At 46.3% G+C, this 15,785-nt stretch overlaps 2 protein-coding genes across 2 annotated transcripts in view; both read left to right on the top strand.

Moving 5' to 3' along the window:
* The window catches only part of LOC139351966 (zinc finger protein 260-like), a 189,889-nt gene that overhangs the window by 169,078 nt on the left and 5,026 nt on the right, over positions 1-15,785 (top strand). The gene's annotated exons all lie outside the window — the stretch shown is intronic.
* Positions 398-12,730, top strand: LOC139327981 (NLR family CARD domain-containing protein 3-like). Its single transcript, XM_070958069.1, has 11 exons — positions 398-528; positions 636-694; positions 2,565-2,600; positions 5,234-5,336; positions 6,114-6,192; positions 6,351-6,567; positions 6,719-8,501; positions 8,587-8,760; positions 9,154-9,327; positions 11,862-11,908; positions 12,077-12,730. Exons 1-11 carry the CDS (start codon positions 440-442, stop codon positions 12,667-12,669), a joined length of 3,354 nt encoding a protein of 1,117 aa, XP_070814170.1. The 5' UTR covers positions 398-439; the 3' UTR covers positions 12,670-12,730.

The following is a 15,785-nucleotide window of genomic DNA, read 5'->3' as shown; positions in this document are numbered from 1 at the left end:
AGAAAAGAGGTCAGCTGCTGTAACTAGCTGCCACGTCTTTATCTTGAAATTAAAAACGAGGATCATTTCAACATAAAGAAACTTTCAGTCATGATGAATTTACTGAATCTTCCTCAAACTGAAGCTTCCTGTCACATTCAGTCAGTGTGTGTCAGTGATGTCAACGCTCGTCCAGGCATCAAGTGTGTGTTCACTTCACTGCAGCTTCATGGCGCCATCTAGTGGACTGATAGAAGTACAGCAGCTCGGCCTCACGCTGCTGTTTGACCGCATTCAGCTGACACTGACATGAGAGACGAGATAACAGCCAATCAGAGGAGGAGCAGCTGATATTTGACAGGAGAAACCATGAAAGGATGATTTCAGCTGATGTGCACATGAATGATTTGCGTTTCCTCTCCAGATCAAAGTGTGTGTGAGCTGACGTGAGTTCAGCAGCATGAATCGGTGTGAGGACAGAGAGGAGGGAGTCCGTCCCTCTAAAACCAGTCCGTGTGGGGACGATGACGTCCAGACCGAAGCTCAGAGGTGAGACGAGGGTCTCTGACTGTCCAGGACTCGTCTCCATGTCAGAGCACTCCAATCTGTCCACCATCATTATTCACACTCAAAGCTCTGAGTATGTTGTGTTGAAGGCCAGAGCAGCAGGACCCACCAGACTCTGCTGGACCTGGACCTGGACCTGAACCCAGCTGTGTGTCCTTCAAGAGTGACCAGCCAGTGGGTCGCATCAAGGACTTAAAACGTTTCTTTGACAGACAGTAAGTTGTTCTCAGTGTGAAACTTGTGTTGGACAATTTGACCTGAAATGTCCATATGTCCTCCTCATGTTGTCCACTGCTGATGTTTGTCCTCATTAAATCCAGTCTGACCAGTTGTCCTTCTGATGTTCATGTTGTCCTAGAATGATGATGAAGGTTAGAGCTAGATGAGTGTTCAATTCAATTCAATTCAATTTTATTTGTATAGCGCCAAATCACAACAGAAGTTGTCTCAGGACACTTTCCATATAGAGCTGGTACAGACCAAACTCTTTATCTACAAAGAAACCAACAATTCCCCCATGAGCAGCACTTGGCGACAGCGGCGAGGAAAAACTTCCTTTTAACAGGCAGAAACCTCGAGCAGAACCAGACTCTGGGTGGGCGGCCATCTGCCTCGACCGGCTGGGTGAGAGAGGAAGAGCAAGAGAGGGAGAGAGAGAGAGAGAGAGAGAGAGAGAGACAGACAGACAGACAGACAGACAGACAGACAGACAGACAGACAGACAGACAGACAGACAGACAGACAGACAGACAGACAGAAAAGCAGTCAGAGAGAGAGAGAGAGAGACAGAGACAGAGACAGAGAGACAGACATGCAGTCACAGTAACAGTGACAGTGGATGTAATAACAGCAGTAGCAGTTGCAGTGGATGTCAGGCAGGGCCAAGGCAGGAGACGCAGCTGAAATCCACAATCCAGATTCAGCCACTGTCCATGGGAACCTGCAAGACGACAAAGCACAGAGACTCCGGGGAAGGAGCTAAGTTAGTAACACGCCGTGGTAGGACATGAGAGCGTGCGGATGGAGAGGGACAGAAGGACAGAGGAGCTCGGTGTATCTTTGGATGTCCCCCGACAGTCTAATCCTATAGCAGCATAACTAGGGGCTGGTCCAGGACCAGCCTGAGCCAGCCCTAACTATAAGCTTTATCAAAAAGGACAGTTTTAAGACGACTCTTAAATGTAGAGACAGTGTCTGCCTCCCGGACAAAGACTGAAGATGGTTCCACAGGAGAGGAGCTTGATAGCTAAATGCTCTGACTCCTGTTCTGCTTTTTGAGACTTTAGGAACCATAAGTAGAAATGCATTCTGGGAACGCAGTGTTCGAGTAGGGCAATAAGGTACTATGAGCTCTTTAAGATAAGAAGGTGCCTGGCCATTTATGGCTTTGTAAGTAAGGAGGAGAATTTTAAACTCTTTTCTAAACTTTACAGGGAGCCAGTGCAGAGCGGCGAGTATTGGAGAAATATGATCTCGCTTCTTCGCTTTAAAGGACATTTGTCCAGTCTGTCCCTAAACAGCACTGACATGTCCACATGTGGACACTGAAAGCTGAGGATAATATGAGGCTTCAGCACAAATCCAGTGGGGACCTTCCAAAGTGTCTTTCCCATCAAACGTCCTCTTTGAATGTTGGACTAAAAGCTTCAGCGTCCATCGTCTCTAAATAACAGTCAGGACATTTGTGCTGAGTCGTGATGCAAATGTTAGAAAACAGACCAACAGAGTCGCTGCTGATGGACTCCACAGTTTAGTTTGTTGTCTGTCAATCACAGTAAAACCTGCTCAGAAATCAGTCCGTTGAGTCCTGCTTTGGACCGAGATCTGATGGACAAATGAAGCGATGATCCACAGACTGAAATCATTCAGCTTCATGTTTGATTGAACTTTGGTGTGTTGATCCTTTTCTTGTTGATCGCTGCTAGTTTCTCCAGCAGCTTCTGAGTGTGAAGAAGAAAAAGTCCATTTCCATCCCTGGTGGTCTTCCTCTGTGTCTGACAGGATCGATGGGAGACCAGCCTCTGCTGGACCTGGAACTGACTCTGGACCTGGACCTGAACCCAGCTGTGTATCCCTCAAGAGTGACCAGTCAATGGATGGCCGCGTTCATTTTAAACAGCAACATGTCTCTGAAAGACAGTAAGTTGTTCTCAGTGTTAAACTCATGTTGGACAATTTGACCTGAAATGTCCATATGTCCTCCTCATGTTGTCCACTGCTGGTGCTTGTCTTCATTAAATCCAGTCTGACCAGTTGTCCTTCTAATGTTCATGTTGTCCTCGAATGATGATGAAGGTTAGAGCTAGATGAGTGTTCAAGGACATTTGTCCAGTCTGTCCCTAAACAGCACTGACATGTCCACATGTGGACACTGAAAGCTGAGGATAATGGTGGTCTTCCTGTGTGTCTCACAGGATCGATGGGAGACAAACCTCTGCTGGACCTGGACCTGAACCCAGCTGTGTGTCCTTCAGGAGTGACCAGTCAATGGATGGCCGCGTTCATTTTAAACAGCAACATGTCTCTGACAGACAGTAAGTTGTTCTCAGTCTTAAACTCGTGTTGGACAATTTGACCTTTATTTTCAGCGTCGTTCTTCTTCTCATTGGTTTCTATCCTCACATGTGGAAGCTGCCCAGTATAACCAGTCTTCAGCTCTTGACTCCAGTTGAACATTTCCTCCACACACATGTTCTGACTGACAGGGGTGGACTGGGACAAGAAATCAGTCCTGGCATTTTGGACAGACTGGCCCACCACATTTGATAACACACACCTTTTCGCTCTTTTCGGTCTCTTGAATGTGTAAACCAACTGTGCAACTCTTTAAAACTTTAAGCCATGCAATGAGTTAACGGCAATCAGTGAGAGTGGACACTTTAAATACTTCCAAAAAGTGTCATTTATTAACACTACAAAAAGTACACTCCATCACAGTCATGGATCTTTAAGCAGAATTCATCCTACTGGGTGACCTATGTGTTTCAGGGAGGAAGAAAAGAGAAAGAATAGAGGTGAGAAATGATGGATCAGATGCTAACTCTTCCAAGAGTAGTACTCAATAAAGTGTGAAGTGACCCAGACCAACAGGATGAATGTAGCTGAGCTCCTGAATGAACTTTGAACTCTGTGTGTGTGTGTTTGAGAGAGAAAGAGAGAGAGATTGAATTATTGTCCAGTCCTCAAGATAAAAATAGCAGCTTAGAAACTGAAAACTTAAGAGGGATGATGACACATGAATGAGGGAGAGGGCTACAGACACAGTGTCTTCTTGCGTATACAGGTGTTACAAACTAACCTGGCCATAGAGCATTACACAAAGAGATGTTATTGACCTTTTATCGTTGTCAGATTTACCAAGGGGTTGGGTTGCGTTCCTCATGACGTGTTCTGAAACAGCCCAGCTTACCACAGGTTTTACTGCATGTCCCTGTTCAATGTCACCACCACCATCACTGTCATCAGCCACGGGAGCTGATGAAGGCCCTGCTTTAGCAAACATATCAGAAATTTTTGTGCATTTGGCAGCGTTGGACCTGAACGCAGCTGTGTGTCCTTGAGGAGTGACCGGTCAATGGTCACCTCATTGACTTTAAACAGGAACATGTCTCTGACAGACAGTAAGTTGTTCTCAGTGTCAAACTCGTGTTGGACAATTTGACCTGAAATGTCCATATGTCCTCCTCATGTTGTCCACTGCTTATGTTTGTCCTCATTAAATCCAGTCTGACCAGTTGTCCTTCTGATGTTCATGTTGTCCTAGAATGATGATGAAGGTTAGAGCTAGATGAGTGTTCAAGGACATTTGTCCAGTCTGTCCCTAAACAGCACTGACATGTCCACATGTGGACACTGAAAGCTGAGGATAATATGAGGCTTCAGCACAAATCCAGTGGGGACCTTCCAAAGTGTCTTTCCCATCAAACGTCCTCTTTGAATGTTGGACTAAAAGCTTCAGCGTCCATCGTCTCTAAATAACAGTCAGGACATTTGTGCTGAGTCGTGATGCAAACGTTAGAAAACAGACCAACAGAGTCGCTGCTGATGGACTCCACAGTTTAGTTTGTTGTCTGTCAATCACAGTAAAACCTGCTCAGAAATCAGTCCGTTGAGTCCTGCTTTGGACCGAGATTTGATGGACAAATGAAGAAATGATCCACAGACTGAAATCATTCAGCTTCATGTTTGATTGAACTTTGGTGTGTTGATCCTTTTCTTGTTGATCGCTGCTAGTTTCTCCAGCAGCTTCTGAGTCTGAAGAAGAAAAAGTCCATTTCCATCACTGGTGGTCTTCCTCTGTGTCTGACAGGTTCTATGGGAGACCAGCCTCTGCTGGACCTGGAACTGACTCTGGACCTGAACCCAGCTGTGTATCCCTCAAGAGCGACCAGTCAATGGATGGCCGCGTTCATTTTAAACAGCAACATGTCTCTGACAGACAGTAAGTTGTTCTCAGTGTTAAACTCATGTTGGACAATTTGACCTGAAATGTCCATCCAGCCTGACCAGTTGTCCTTCTGATGTTGATGTTGTCCTCGAATGATGATGAAGGTTAGAGCTAGATGAGTGTTCAAGGACATTTGTCCAGTCTGTCCCTAAACAGCACTGACATGTCCACATGTGGACACTGAAAACTGAGGAGAATGGTGGTCTTCCTGTGTGTCTCACAGGATCTATGGGAGACAAACCTCTGCTGGACCTGGACCTGGACCCAGCTGTGTGTCCTTCAGGAGTGACAAGTCAATGGATGGCCGCGTTCATTTTAAACAGCAACATGTCTCTGACAGACAGTAAGTTGTTCTCAGTCTTAAACTCGTGTTGGACAATTTGACCTTTATTTTCAGCGTCGTTCTTCTTCTCATTGGTTTCTATCCTCACATGTGGAAGCTGCCCAGTATAACCAGTCTTCAGCTCTTGACTCCAGTTGAACATTTCCTCCACACACACGTTCTGACTGATGACTGCATGAGTATGAAACAGTGACTTGATCGAGGCTAACAGATGCTAACGAAGGCTAACCCTGATTCCACTGAGTTCCTCCATCAAATCAACATGTTGTGCTTTTCAGTCATGTGACAACACAAACACAAACATGTCAGTGATAACAGCTGGACTGAGATCAGCTGCTGTGAAACAGAGTGAAGCAACACAGAGAGTGTGAGGAAACACACAGTCTGTTTGTGACTGATGCTGCTGATGGATTCACAAAGTAAAGAACAACACTGACGGCGGCATCATGGCGCCTCACATCAGGCTGGAGTTGTGCCTCTGTGAAGACGTCTGATGCAGAGAAGGGTGTTCTGGGTAACTAAAGGCTGCAGGAGCTCAGAGAGGAGACAAAGCTCAAAGATGTGTTGTGTGTCCAACAGGTGGACGAGAAGAAAGACATGTTGTCCAAGAATAAAAGAAAGAGCCAGAACAAGTTGTGTGAGCAACAGCTGCAGCTGTTTCCTTCATGTCGTCCAGAGAAGAACGTTCCAGCTTTCATCTGAAAAGGACCTTCAGCAGGTGTTTGTCTCTGTGTGGACGGACATGATGTGAGCTAATTCTTCATGATTCGTCCACAGAGTCCACCAGGAGAGCTCAGAGGTTCCCAGTGGTCAGTCTGCCCAGCAGCATCAGACTCACCTGGACTCCATATTTCTGGTCTGTACATGTACAACAGCTGCTTTCACATCTGTTCTGTCCACAATAATGTCCACGCTGCACTTTTTAGAGCAGTGGACCATCAGTCTGTCCAACATGGATCTGATGTTTGCTTCCATGATTTCACTTTGTGTCATTCATATCATCTTCTGTTCCAGCTGCTGGAGGAGAACATTGTCTCTTTTGTGAGGAACGAGCTGAAGAAGATCAAGACGGCTCTGAGGGCAGATTACCCAGAATGCTTAGAGAGTCAGGGGGAGGATGAGGATGAGGATGCAGAGCAGAGGAGGAGCAGCAGAGAGGCATTTCTGAAGATCACGCTGCACTTCCTGAGGAGGATGAAGGAGGAGGAGCTGGCTGAGCGTCTGCAGAGCAGTAAGAGGATTTCTCTAAAGGTTTAACTGCTGGATCAATGAACATTCACTGATGTCCAACAGATGGACAAAATATGTTCAGACAAGGACATTAAATTCTCATCTGAACTTTATCAATCACTGACTGATTTATCTGTTGTGTCTTCATTCAGGACGTCCTGCTGGTGTTTGTCAGCGTAAACTTAAATGTAACCTGAAGAAGAAGTTCCAGTGTGTGTTTGAGGGGGTCGCTAAAGCAGGAAAGCAGACCCTCCTGAATCAGATCTACACAGAGCTCTTCATCACAGAGGGAGGGACTGGACAGGTCAATGATGAACATGAGGTCAGACAGATTGAAACAGCATCCAGGAAACCACACGGACCAGAAACCACAGTCAGACAAGAAGACATCTTTAAAGCCTCACCTGGACGAGATGAACCAATCAGAACAGTGATGACAAAGGGAGTGGCTGGCATTGGGAAGACGGTCTTAACACAGAAGTTCACTCTGGACTGGGCTGAAGACAAAGCCCACCAGGACATACAGTTAACATTTCCATTGACTTTCAGAGAGCTGAATGTGCTGAGAGAGAAAAGGTTCAGCTTGGTGGAACTTGTTCATCACTTCTTTCCTGAAACCAAAGAAGCAGGAATCTGCAGGTTTGGAGAGTTCAGGGTTTTGTTCATCCTTGACGGTCTGGATGAGAGTCGACTTCCTCTGGACTTCACCAACAATAAGATCCTGACTGATGTCACAAAGTCCACCTCAGTGGATGTGCTGCTGACAAACCTCATCAGGAGGAACCTGCTTCCCTCTGCTCGCCTCTGGATAACCACACGACCTGCAGCAGCCAATCAGATCCCTCCTGAGTGTGTTGACATGGTGACAGAGGTCAGAGGGTTCACTGATGAACAGAAGGAGGAGTACTTCAGGAAGAGGTTCAGAGACGAGGAGCAGGCCAGAAGAATCATCTCCCACATCAAGACATCACGAAGCCTCCACATCATGTGCCACATCCCGGTCTTCTGCTGGATCACTGCTACAGTTCTGGAGGATGTGATGAAGACCAGAGAGGAAGGACAGCTGCCCAAGACCCTGACTGAGATGTACATCCACTTCCTGGTGGTTCAGTCCAAAGTGAAGAACATCAAGTATGATGGAGGAGCTGAGTCAGATCCTCAGTGGACTCCAGAGAGCAGGAAGATGATTGAGTCTCTGGGAAAACTGGCTTTTGAGCAGCTGCAGAAAGGAAACCTGATCTTCTACCAATCAGACCTGACAGAGTGTGGCATCGATATCAGAGCAGCCTCAGTGTACTCAGGAGTGTTCACACAGATCTTCAAAGAGGAGAGAGGACTGTACCAGGACAGGGTGTTCTGCTTCGTCCATCTGAGTGTTCAGGAGTTTCTGGCTGCTCTTCATGTCCATCTGACCTTCATCAAGTCTGGAGTCAATCTGCTGTCAGAAGAACAAACAACCTACTATGAATCTGCAGAGACACACTTCTACCAGAGTGCAGTGGACAAGGCCTCACAGAGTCCAAATGGACACCTGGACTTGTTCCTCCGATTCCTCCTGGGTCTTTCCCTGCAGACCAATCAGAGTCTCCTACGAGGCCTGCTGACACAGACAGGAAGTGTCTCAGAAACCAATCAGGAAACAGTCGAGTACATCAAGAAGAAGATTGAAGAGACTCCCTCTGCAGAGAAAAGCATCAATCTGTTCCACTGTCTGAATGAACTGAACGATCGTTCTCTGGTGGATCAGATCCAACAGTCTCTGAGTTCAGGAAGACTCTCCACAGATAAACTGTCTCCTGCTCAGTGGTCAGCTCTGGTCTTCATCTTACTGTCATCAGAAAAAGATCTGGACGTGTTTGACCTGAAGAAATTCTCTGCTTCAGAGGAGGCTCTTCTGAAGCTGCTGCCAGTGGTCAAAGCCTCCAACAAAGCTCTGTAAGTACAGAGATAGTGAAGTTTCTTCATCAATAAATACTCTGATATCTAACTGACTGTTTGCTTCCTTCCTGTGTCTCTTCAGACTGAGTGGCTGTAACCTCTCAGAGAGAAGCTGTGCTGGTCTGTCCTCAGTCCTCAGATCCCAGTCCTCCAGTCTGAGAGAGCTGGACCTGAGTAATAACAACCTGCAGGATTCAGGAGTGAAGCTGCTGTCTGCTGGACTGGAGAGTCCACACTGTGCACTGGAAACTCTCAGGTCAGATCAAGTTACTGTTTGTTGTCAAAGTGTTGACGTCTTTCTTTAACCTCAGACGTCCACACATTTGACACAGACATTCATTGATTGGCAGATGTTTTCTCTCAATGTACCTTTTATTAATGAAGTCAGGCTGAGATGGAAATCCTCATTTATGTTTTGTTGTCAAGTGACTTTGATTAGTGGACGTCACTTTATTCCTGATTCAGTCGTGATTAATTAGCACAAAGGTGTCGCTGAGGACCTCAGGAAGTGAAGTGTCGAGTGTGAAGTCGACCTGAAACACAGAAACTGTTGAGAATTAATATGTGTTGTAACTCCTGAGCAGTGATTGGACGGACACAGCAGGACCCTCAGATGATCTTCCACGTGTGTTGTTGTGTGTGTTTGCAGGCTGTCAGGCTGTCTGATCACAGAGGAAGGCTGTGCTTCTCTGGCCTCAGCTCTGAGATCCAACCCCTCCCATCTGAGAGAGCTGGACCTGAGTTACAATCATCCAGGAGACTCAGGAGTGAAGCTGCTGTCTGCTGGACTGGAGGATCCTCACTGCAGACTGGACACTCTGAGGTATGAAGAGGCTTCTGCAGCCACAGTCAGTCAGTGTGAAAGAGGAGGAAGAGCTGGAAACATGTTGTCTGTCTTTTTGCTTGATGGTGGACGTGAGTGAGACATGAACAGTCAGACATGTAGGAAACCTTTGTCCTTTGATCACAACATAAACACTGGTTGAACATGAAAAGGACATATTTGTGTTGGAGGTCTCAAGGAGAACATCTCCAGGAACAAACATGATGATGACCTGTTGGTCATCATTGATGCAGTTTGGACAGATCTCTGCATGGTCAAAGACCTGTCTGTCAGTGTGACAAATGTCCTTTTTGTCCTCAGAGACATAAAAACAAGCTTCCAATAAGTCCAAAGCAGTTGTATTTAGTTCAAACTGCTGGAACCTGACAACCACAGGACAGAGCAGGACAGAGCAAGCCAAAACATGGCTTGTAAACATTTCCCTGTGCAGACGTCGGGCTCCATTTTCGACTCCGCCGCCGGTGCGGCGCAGTAGTATTTTCGACCGGCGCAGGCAGGCGCACGGTGCACTTGGTATTTTGGTAAATCGAGGCGTACAGAGGTGCGCCAGGATGGGCGTTGCGGCGCAGTAGGGGGGAGGTGTCGGCATAATAAGAATTTTCGACCATTTGGTCTGCACCGGCGGTGTAAAAGTGCGCTGAAAGCTCGCCACCTCAGACCTGGTCAACTCTGTGCGGCGCAAGTGGATTTTGGTAAACCGGCGCAGTCGTGCGCTCACGTCACCAACACCTCACAGTCAGGTTTCCACAGTGTCTGGCTTTCACTGCGATCAATTATTAGCAACAGCCGTAGTTCAATGCAACGATCTGAGTTAGCGCATACAGTCAGACCTAAATTTATATATTTTGATCCGTCTCTCATGTGACCACATCGAAAGCGCGTTCGGCACGCGTAACGGTCACTCACCCTGGCTGAATGTACACAGGTGAAACAGGGATGAGAACTAATCGGTTAACGTCGCTGTGCCAACAGAAACAGCCGTGACATCCTACAGAGCAGATATACTGCATCTGTCTCAGAGCACTGAGAGACAGAGAGACAGACACATGGAAAACGTGTGATGATCGCTGTCCGCTGTTACCCACGTGACGTCATTTCATTCCAAATACAAATGTTATCATAGTAATGCTTCACGTTATCTACAAAGAAGGAGTACATCATTGCTTTGAGGAGGAGAAGGAGGATTTACCATCTAAGGACCTCATATTTACACATCAGAATCAGAAATCTTTTATTTATCCCCTGTTAGCTGATGGAGTTATTGAGGAAAGCTTTAAATAGTTTTTGTTGCAGTGCTCCTTTCAAGAATAGAATTAGAATAAAATTAGAAAAGAGAGAGAACTATATATATAAAAAACAAATATATAAACAAAATATAGAACAGAATATAAAACGATATATATATATATATATATATATATATATATATATATATATATATATACTCAGTTGCCGGAATACATTACTCCACTCTTTACTCTCAGTTTTCAAGCACACAAGTCCAGCGCAGTCACACTTCCGCTTTTACCTCCTTCAAAATAAAATCACTATACACTGCTTAAGTGTTAAACCGGAAGAAACATAGAATACTGCATTTAACTCAGAACTATCTTGGTATAACACAAAAAAATGTTACATACATATATATATATATATACTGAGAAAAATAGTATATACAAAGGGGTGTGCAAAGTAATACAAACGGATGTCAGACATGAGTGACGTCAGTCTCCTGGAAACGTGCCATGCACCTGGCCAGCGGGGTTCTTAAAGGTGAGGCGAGGAGCTGCTGTGATTGGTGAAGATTTGACTCGGCTGTGTCAAACCCACTTCACGCCTTCTCCCCTCCCTCTTTCCGAGTTGCGCCGCTGGGTGGGACTGAGATGAGAAGGAGGAGGAGATGCGTCGGAGGCGCAGCGCACGAAAATACCAAAGTCTGCGCCGCCACGCCCCATCGGCGCAGCAGACCTGACTTTGCGCCGCGCCGGCGGCCGAGTCGAAAATAGAGTCCGTCAAGTGGCTCTTCTTGTTCTGGTGAACTTCAGGAAGTTTGACATGAAAAGATTTGCACACAACAGAGTCGTGATGACTCGTCTCAGATGTTGAATTCATTGACAGTTTTCACACTTGTAATGAAGACATGAAGCACGGTCACATGTGGGACATGACGAGGACAAGCGTGTCCAACAATCAATGATTAAAGCTCTGCTGGTTTGATGAGTGAAGACAAAGTCAGACTGATTATTGATCATCACAGGTGGGAGAGCAAGAGAGCGATCAATGAGTGAAGCAGCTCAGAATAGAAGTCAGCAACAGATTGAAATGAGGAAATGAGCTGATGAAGGCAGATTTAATGATGAGAGAATCAGTGTCGCTGTCAGTGTCTGAGCAGAGCTGAAGAGGGAGAAGCAGGCCGCATCAACATGTTGTGTTTGTGTGTGTGAGAGTGATGTAACGTCCATGTTTGCATGCTGAAAGAGGAGGTGCTGCTCTGACCCCCCTCCTCCTTTCAGGGTGGAGCCTGCTGGAGTCCGATGGTTGAGACCAGGTCTGAGGAAGTGTAAGTGTGTCTTTCATTTGACTGACGACAACCAAGCAGAGCACATTCAGCCATCTTCAAACTGTGACATCACTCATTCACATCTCTGATGTCATCATCAAACTGTCCATCAATCAACAGCTGATCGATCAATAACTGCAGCTGTTTTCTTCTTCTTCTCTCCATCAGATTCCTGTGAACTCAAACTGGACACAAACACAGTGAACAGAAACATCAAACTGTCTGACAACAACAGGACGATGACACATGTGAGAGATGATCAGTCATATCCTGATCATCCAGACAGGTTTGACTGGTATCCTCAGCTGCTGTGTGGAACTGGTCTGACTGGTCGCTGTTACTGGGAGGTCGAGTGGAGAGGAGAAGTTTATGTATCAGTGAGTTACAGAAGAATCAGAAGGAAAGGAAGCAGTAGAGAGTGTGAGTTTGGAGGGAATGATCAGTCCTGGAGACTTTACTGCTCTGATGGTCGCTACTCTGTCCGTCACAATAACAGAGAAACATCCATCTCCTCCTCCTCCTCCTCCTCCTCCTCCTCCTCCTCCTCCTCCTCCTCCTCCTCTGTCTCTCACAGAGTAGGAGTGTATGTGGACTGTCCTGCTGGCACTCTGTCCTTCTACAGAGTGTCCTCTGACTCACTGATCCACCTCCACACCTTCAACACCACATTCACTGAACCTCTTTATCCTGGCTTTGGGTTCTGGTTCAGTCCCTGGTCCAGTTCCAGGTTTGGTTCCTCAGTGTCTCTGTGTCCTCTGTAGGAGGGACAGTCTCTTCCTGTTAGAGAAACACTGCTGAACAGATCAGTTGAGTCTGTGCAGGATCTCAGTCACATCAGTCTTTCAGGTTATTGGAATAAATTGATCAATGAATTTGTTGAAACGATTGAAAAGATTCCTCATTTACTTTGTAAACTTCTTCCACTTCCTGTCCTTTAAAGATGGACGCTGTGATCATTAAAGTGTGGAAACTGTTGACTTGAACCTTCAGCTTTGTGTTGATTTCACTTGTGGATCTTGTTGCAGTCAAAGCTGAATGTTGCTGTGAGTGTTTTATGGTCTTTCTTCAGGTCAGGACTGCTGACCAGACTCAGCTGAAAGATACGAGAAACGTTTCTGATGCTGTCGTCCATAAAGAAACGGTTTTTCCACTTTGGTGTAGAAGAACTCAGCGGGTCTTCAGAGCCGTGACTGGAACCACATCCGACACCTTTGGGATTAACCGGAGCGCCGACTGTGAGCCAGACCTGATGGCCGACATCAGCGTTGGACCTCAGTGATGCTCTGGTGTCCGATCGGGATCAAACAGCAGCTTCAATATCTGCTGCAAAGGCTGAGCGCAGAAGACTGGAGGCTGATGTGCAGCACAGTCATGAACACGGTGTCACAGTCACGTTAATCACACACTGAGTGAAAGTTCGGCCGTCCACATACTTTTGGCCACAGTGTGACAAACAGCCAAAGCGCAGACTGAGATGAAGCTGAAACACACCAACAAACGCTGGTTTTCCTGCAAAATCTCTGCTCAATGTTCAGAAACTTCCTCTAAAATTCAACCTTCTCTCCATGTTTCCCACAAAATATTTCACATTTTCACCGTTTTCCTGCAGCGTCGTACTGACTGAGTCTCTGTGTGTCTCTGTGTGTTTCTGTGTGTTGTTGTGTATTGTGGTGTGACTCTGTCCTCCACACAAATGTCAAATTTCATCTTAAAACTGCAAAACTTTGGTCAAAAATTCAGTCGATCAATCAGCTGAACCTTCATTAACTTCATTCAAATGTTCCAAAGAAGACACGATGTTCATCCAAACGGGCTGTTTCTGCTGCTGTTTGATGTCTGAATGTTGAATTCAGACAAAAGGTCTTCATGTTTTATTTTGAAGGCTTGAATCAGCTGCTTTGTTTTGAAGTTCAGTCAGATGTTCGACAGGAAGTGGAAACCAAAACATGTGAAAGGTGTGAAAGTGGAGAAGTATTCCCGAGATAAAGAGCTGCTGATGGAGTCAGCCAGGTCAAACAGGAAGTGCAGAGGGAAAGGAGGTCTGTCTGAACAGGAAGTGCACAGGCTGAGGACATTTGGACAGGAAGTCAGACAAGAACTGAACAGAGATGATGGAGAGGACACAGAACAATGTCTTTGTTCTGTTGACTCTGTGTTCATGGTGGTCAGTTTCAATAATAGGTGACCCTTTGTCGGTGAGTGTCCTTCCTCCTCAGACCTCCTGAAGGGATGCGGGGGGCAAAGGTCAGCTGCAGGTCTGTTCTCCTGCAGGATGATGCTGAGGAAGACTCTGATGATGAGGATGAGATGAGAATATATGCAGCTAAAAGCAACGAGAAGCCAGCGACACACCAAAAACATCTTCCTGATAAAAGAAGCAAAAGCAAAAGGAATAAAAGTGAGATGTTTCTGAGAAACGGTCCACTAGAGGGCACAACTCTGCAGATTAAATCCAGGTCTCAGCCAGAAGGAGGAAATCCAGATTATGGGATGAAATTAGATTGTTAAGAATGAAAGATTTATGATCAACAGACTGAGAGTTTGAGAGTATTTCTGCTGTTGTTAATTCGTGATAAAGAGATACGAGCATACATGAAAGTTTGGAAACTTTTATTTTGAAAATCAGTGAATAAATGGTACCGTGGGCAGCGGTACTTCCTGCGGCTAACATGCTAATTTCTTCCGTCTGTGTCACGTTGTTCTCATCAGATTCAGTCTCAGTGACCCAGCAGAGTCTGTGTGTGTGGATAAACGTGTTGAAGTGGACTTTGTGTGAATTTCCGGGATGATTCACCGCAGACTCATCTCCTGTTAGCCAACGATGCTACCGGAAGTTAGCCTAGCCTGCTAGCAGGAAGTAGACGGAGCACGGCCTCACAGTGCGAGTGGGAGTCACTTCGACAGAGACCGAAGAGAGCAGACAGCTTAACGGAGTGTGTCTGCAGGAAAAGCTGCTGGGAATCAGTAAAATGTCTAAAGTCCAAACGCTGAGAGCTTTTGTGGAGCAGCGACTAACTGCGGCTGCTGAAGAGATAATGGAGCTGTTTGGAAGAACGATAGCAGAGTACGAGGAGGAACTTTGTGGACAACGAAAACTACTGGACGCTGTTTTCCAGCCTGAAGTCCGCTTACACAGAGCAGGTTTGACTCTTTGCTGCTTATTCTCACTGCAAACTGCTGCAAGTACTCACACTCTGTACTTCAGTCAAAGTACTAATACACACTGGAAATACTCCACTGAGTAAAAGTGCTGCATGCAGAACCTGACTGAAGTAAAGGTATTGTAGTATGTTTCTAACAGATGTGTGGTGACTTGAGGAGAAGCTGTAACGTCACCAGCAGCTGTCGCTGTGTGAGTGTGACGCTGCAGTAAACACAGCAGAGTCATGGCGCGCGGAGCCCAGAAAGCGGTCTGCTCAGCGCACCTGTCGGCCTTTCAGGGACTTTCCTGTGACTGTCCGCAGGTGTCTCTGCAGCTGACTGGCTGAGCTGAGAAGTTCAGCCTGCTCATCTCATGTGGCCTTCTGTCTGACAGCGGCCTTCAGTCATGTGACCTGTTTGAACTCAGACTTGTGTGTGTTGCCATAGTTACTGAGGGGTGAAAAAGTCGACGGGTGAGACATGACGGTGTTATTTGGGACGAACAGAGAGAAGACAAAAGGCTGTGTCCTGAGGCTGCACTCCTGCTGAATCAGCACGAAGCAGGAGTAGAAAGGGAAAACCAGGTCAGATCAGCGGCCTGAAGGTGACCTGAAGGTGTAGAAGTTGCAGACCTCAGAGAGACACGAGAGGACGCCTCAGAGGCGGAAAAACCTGGACCAAACTGAACAGAAGACAGACCACAGACCACTGTGACTCACAGTCCTTCTGGTGTGCA

The sequence above is a fragment of the Chaetodon trifascialis genome, chromosome 24 (assembly GCF_039877785.1).
Source record: "Chaetodon trifascialis isolate fChaTrf1 chromosome 24, fChaTrf1.hap1, whole genome shotgun sequence".
NCBI lineage: Eukaryota > Metazoa > Chordata > Actinopteri > Chaetodontiformes > Chaetodontidae > Chaetodon > Chaetodon trifascialis.
The sequence above is the reverse complement of the archived record's forward strand: the minus strand, read 5'-3'. Positions and strand labels throughout refer to the sequence as shown.

Bases quoted from the DNA above. Each gene is read 5' to 3' on its own strand.
- LOC139327981 (XM_070958069.1), top strand. From the start codon at position 440: ATGAATCGGTGTGAGGACAGAGAGGAGGGAGTCCGTCCCTCTAAAACC. The intron at 2,601-5,233 runs CTGAACCCAGCT...ATGGGAGACAAA, and splicing joins AACTGACTCTGGACCTGGAC to CCTCTGCTGGACCTGGACCT. The intron at 5,337-6,113 runs GTAAGTTGTTCT...ATTCGTCCACAG, and splicing joins CAACATGTCTCTGACAGACA to AGTCCACCAGGAGAGCTCAG.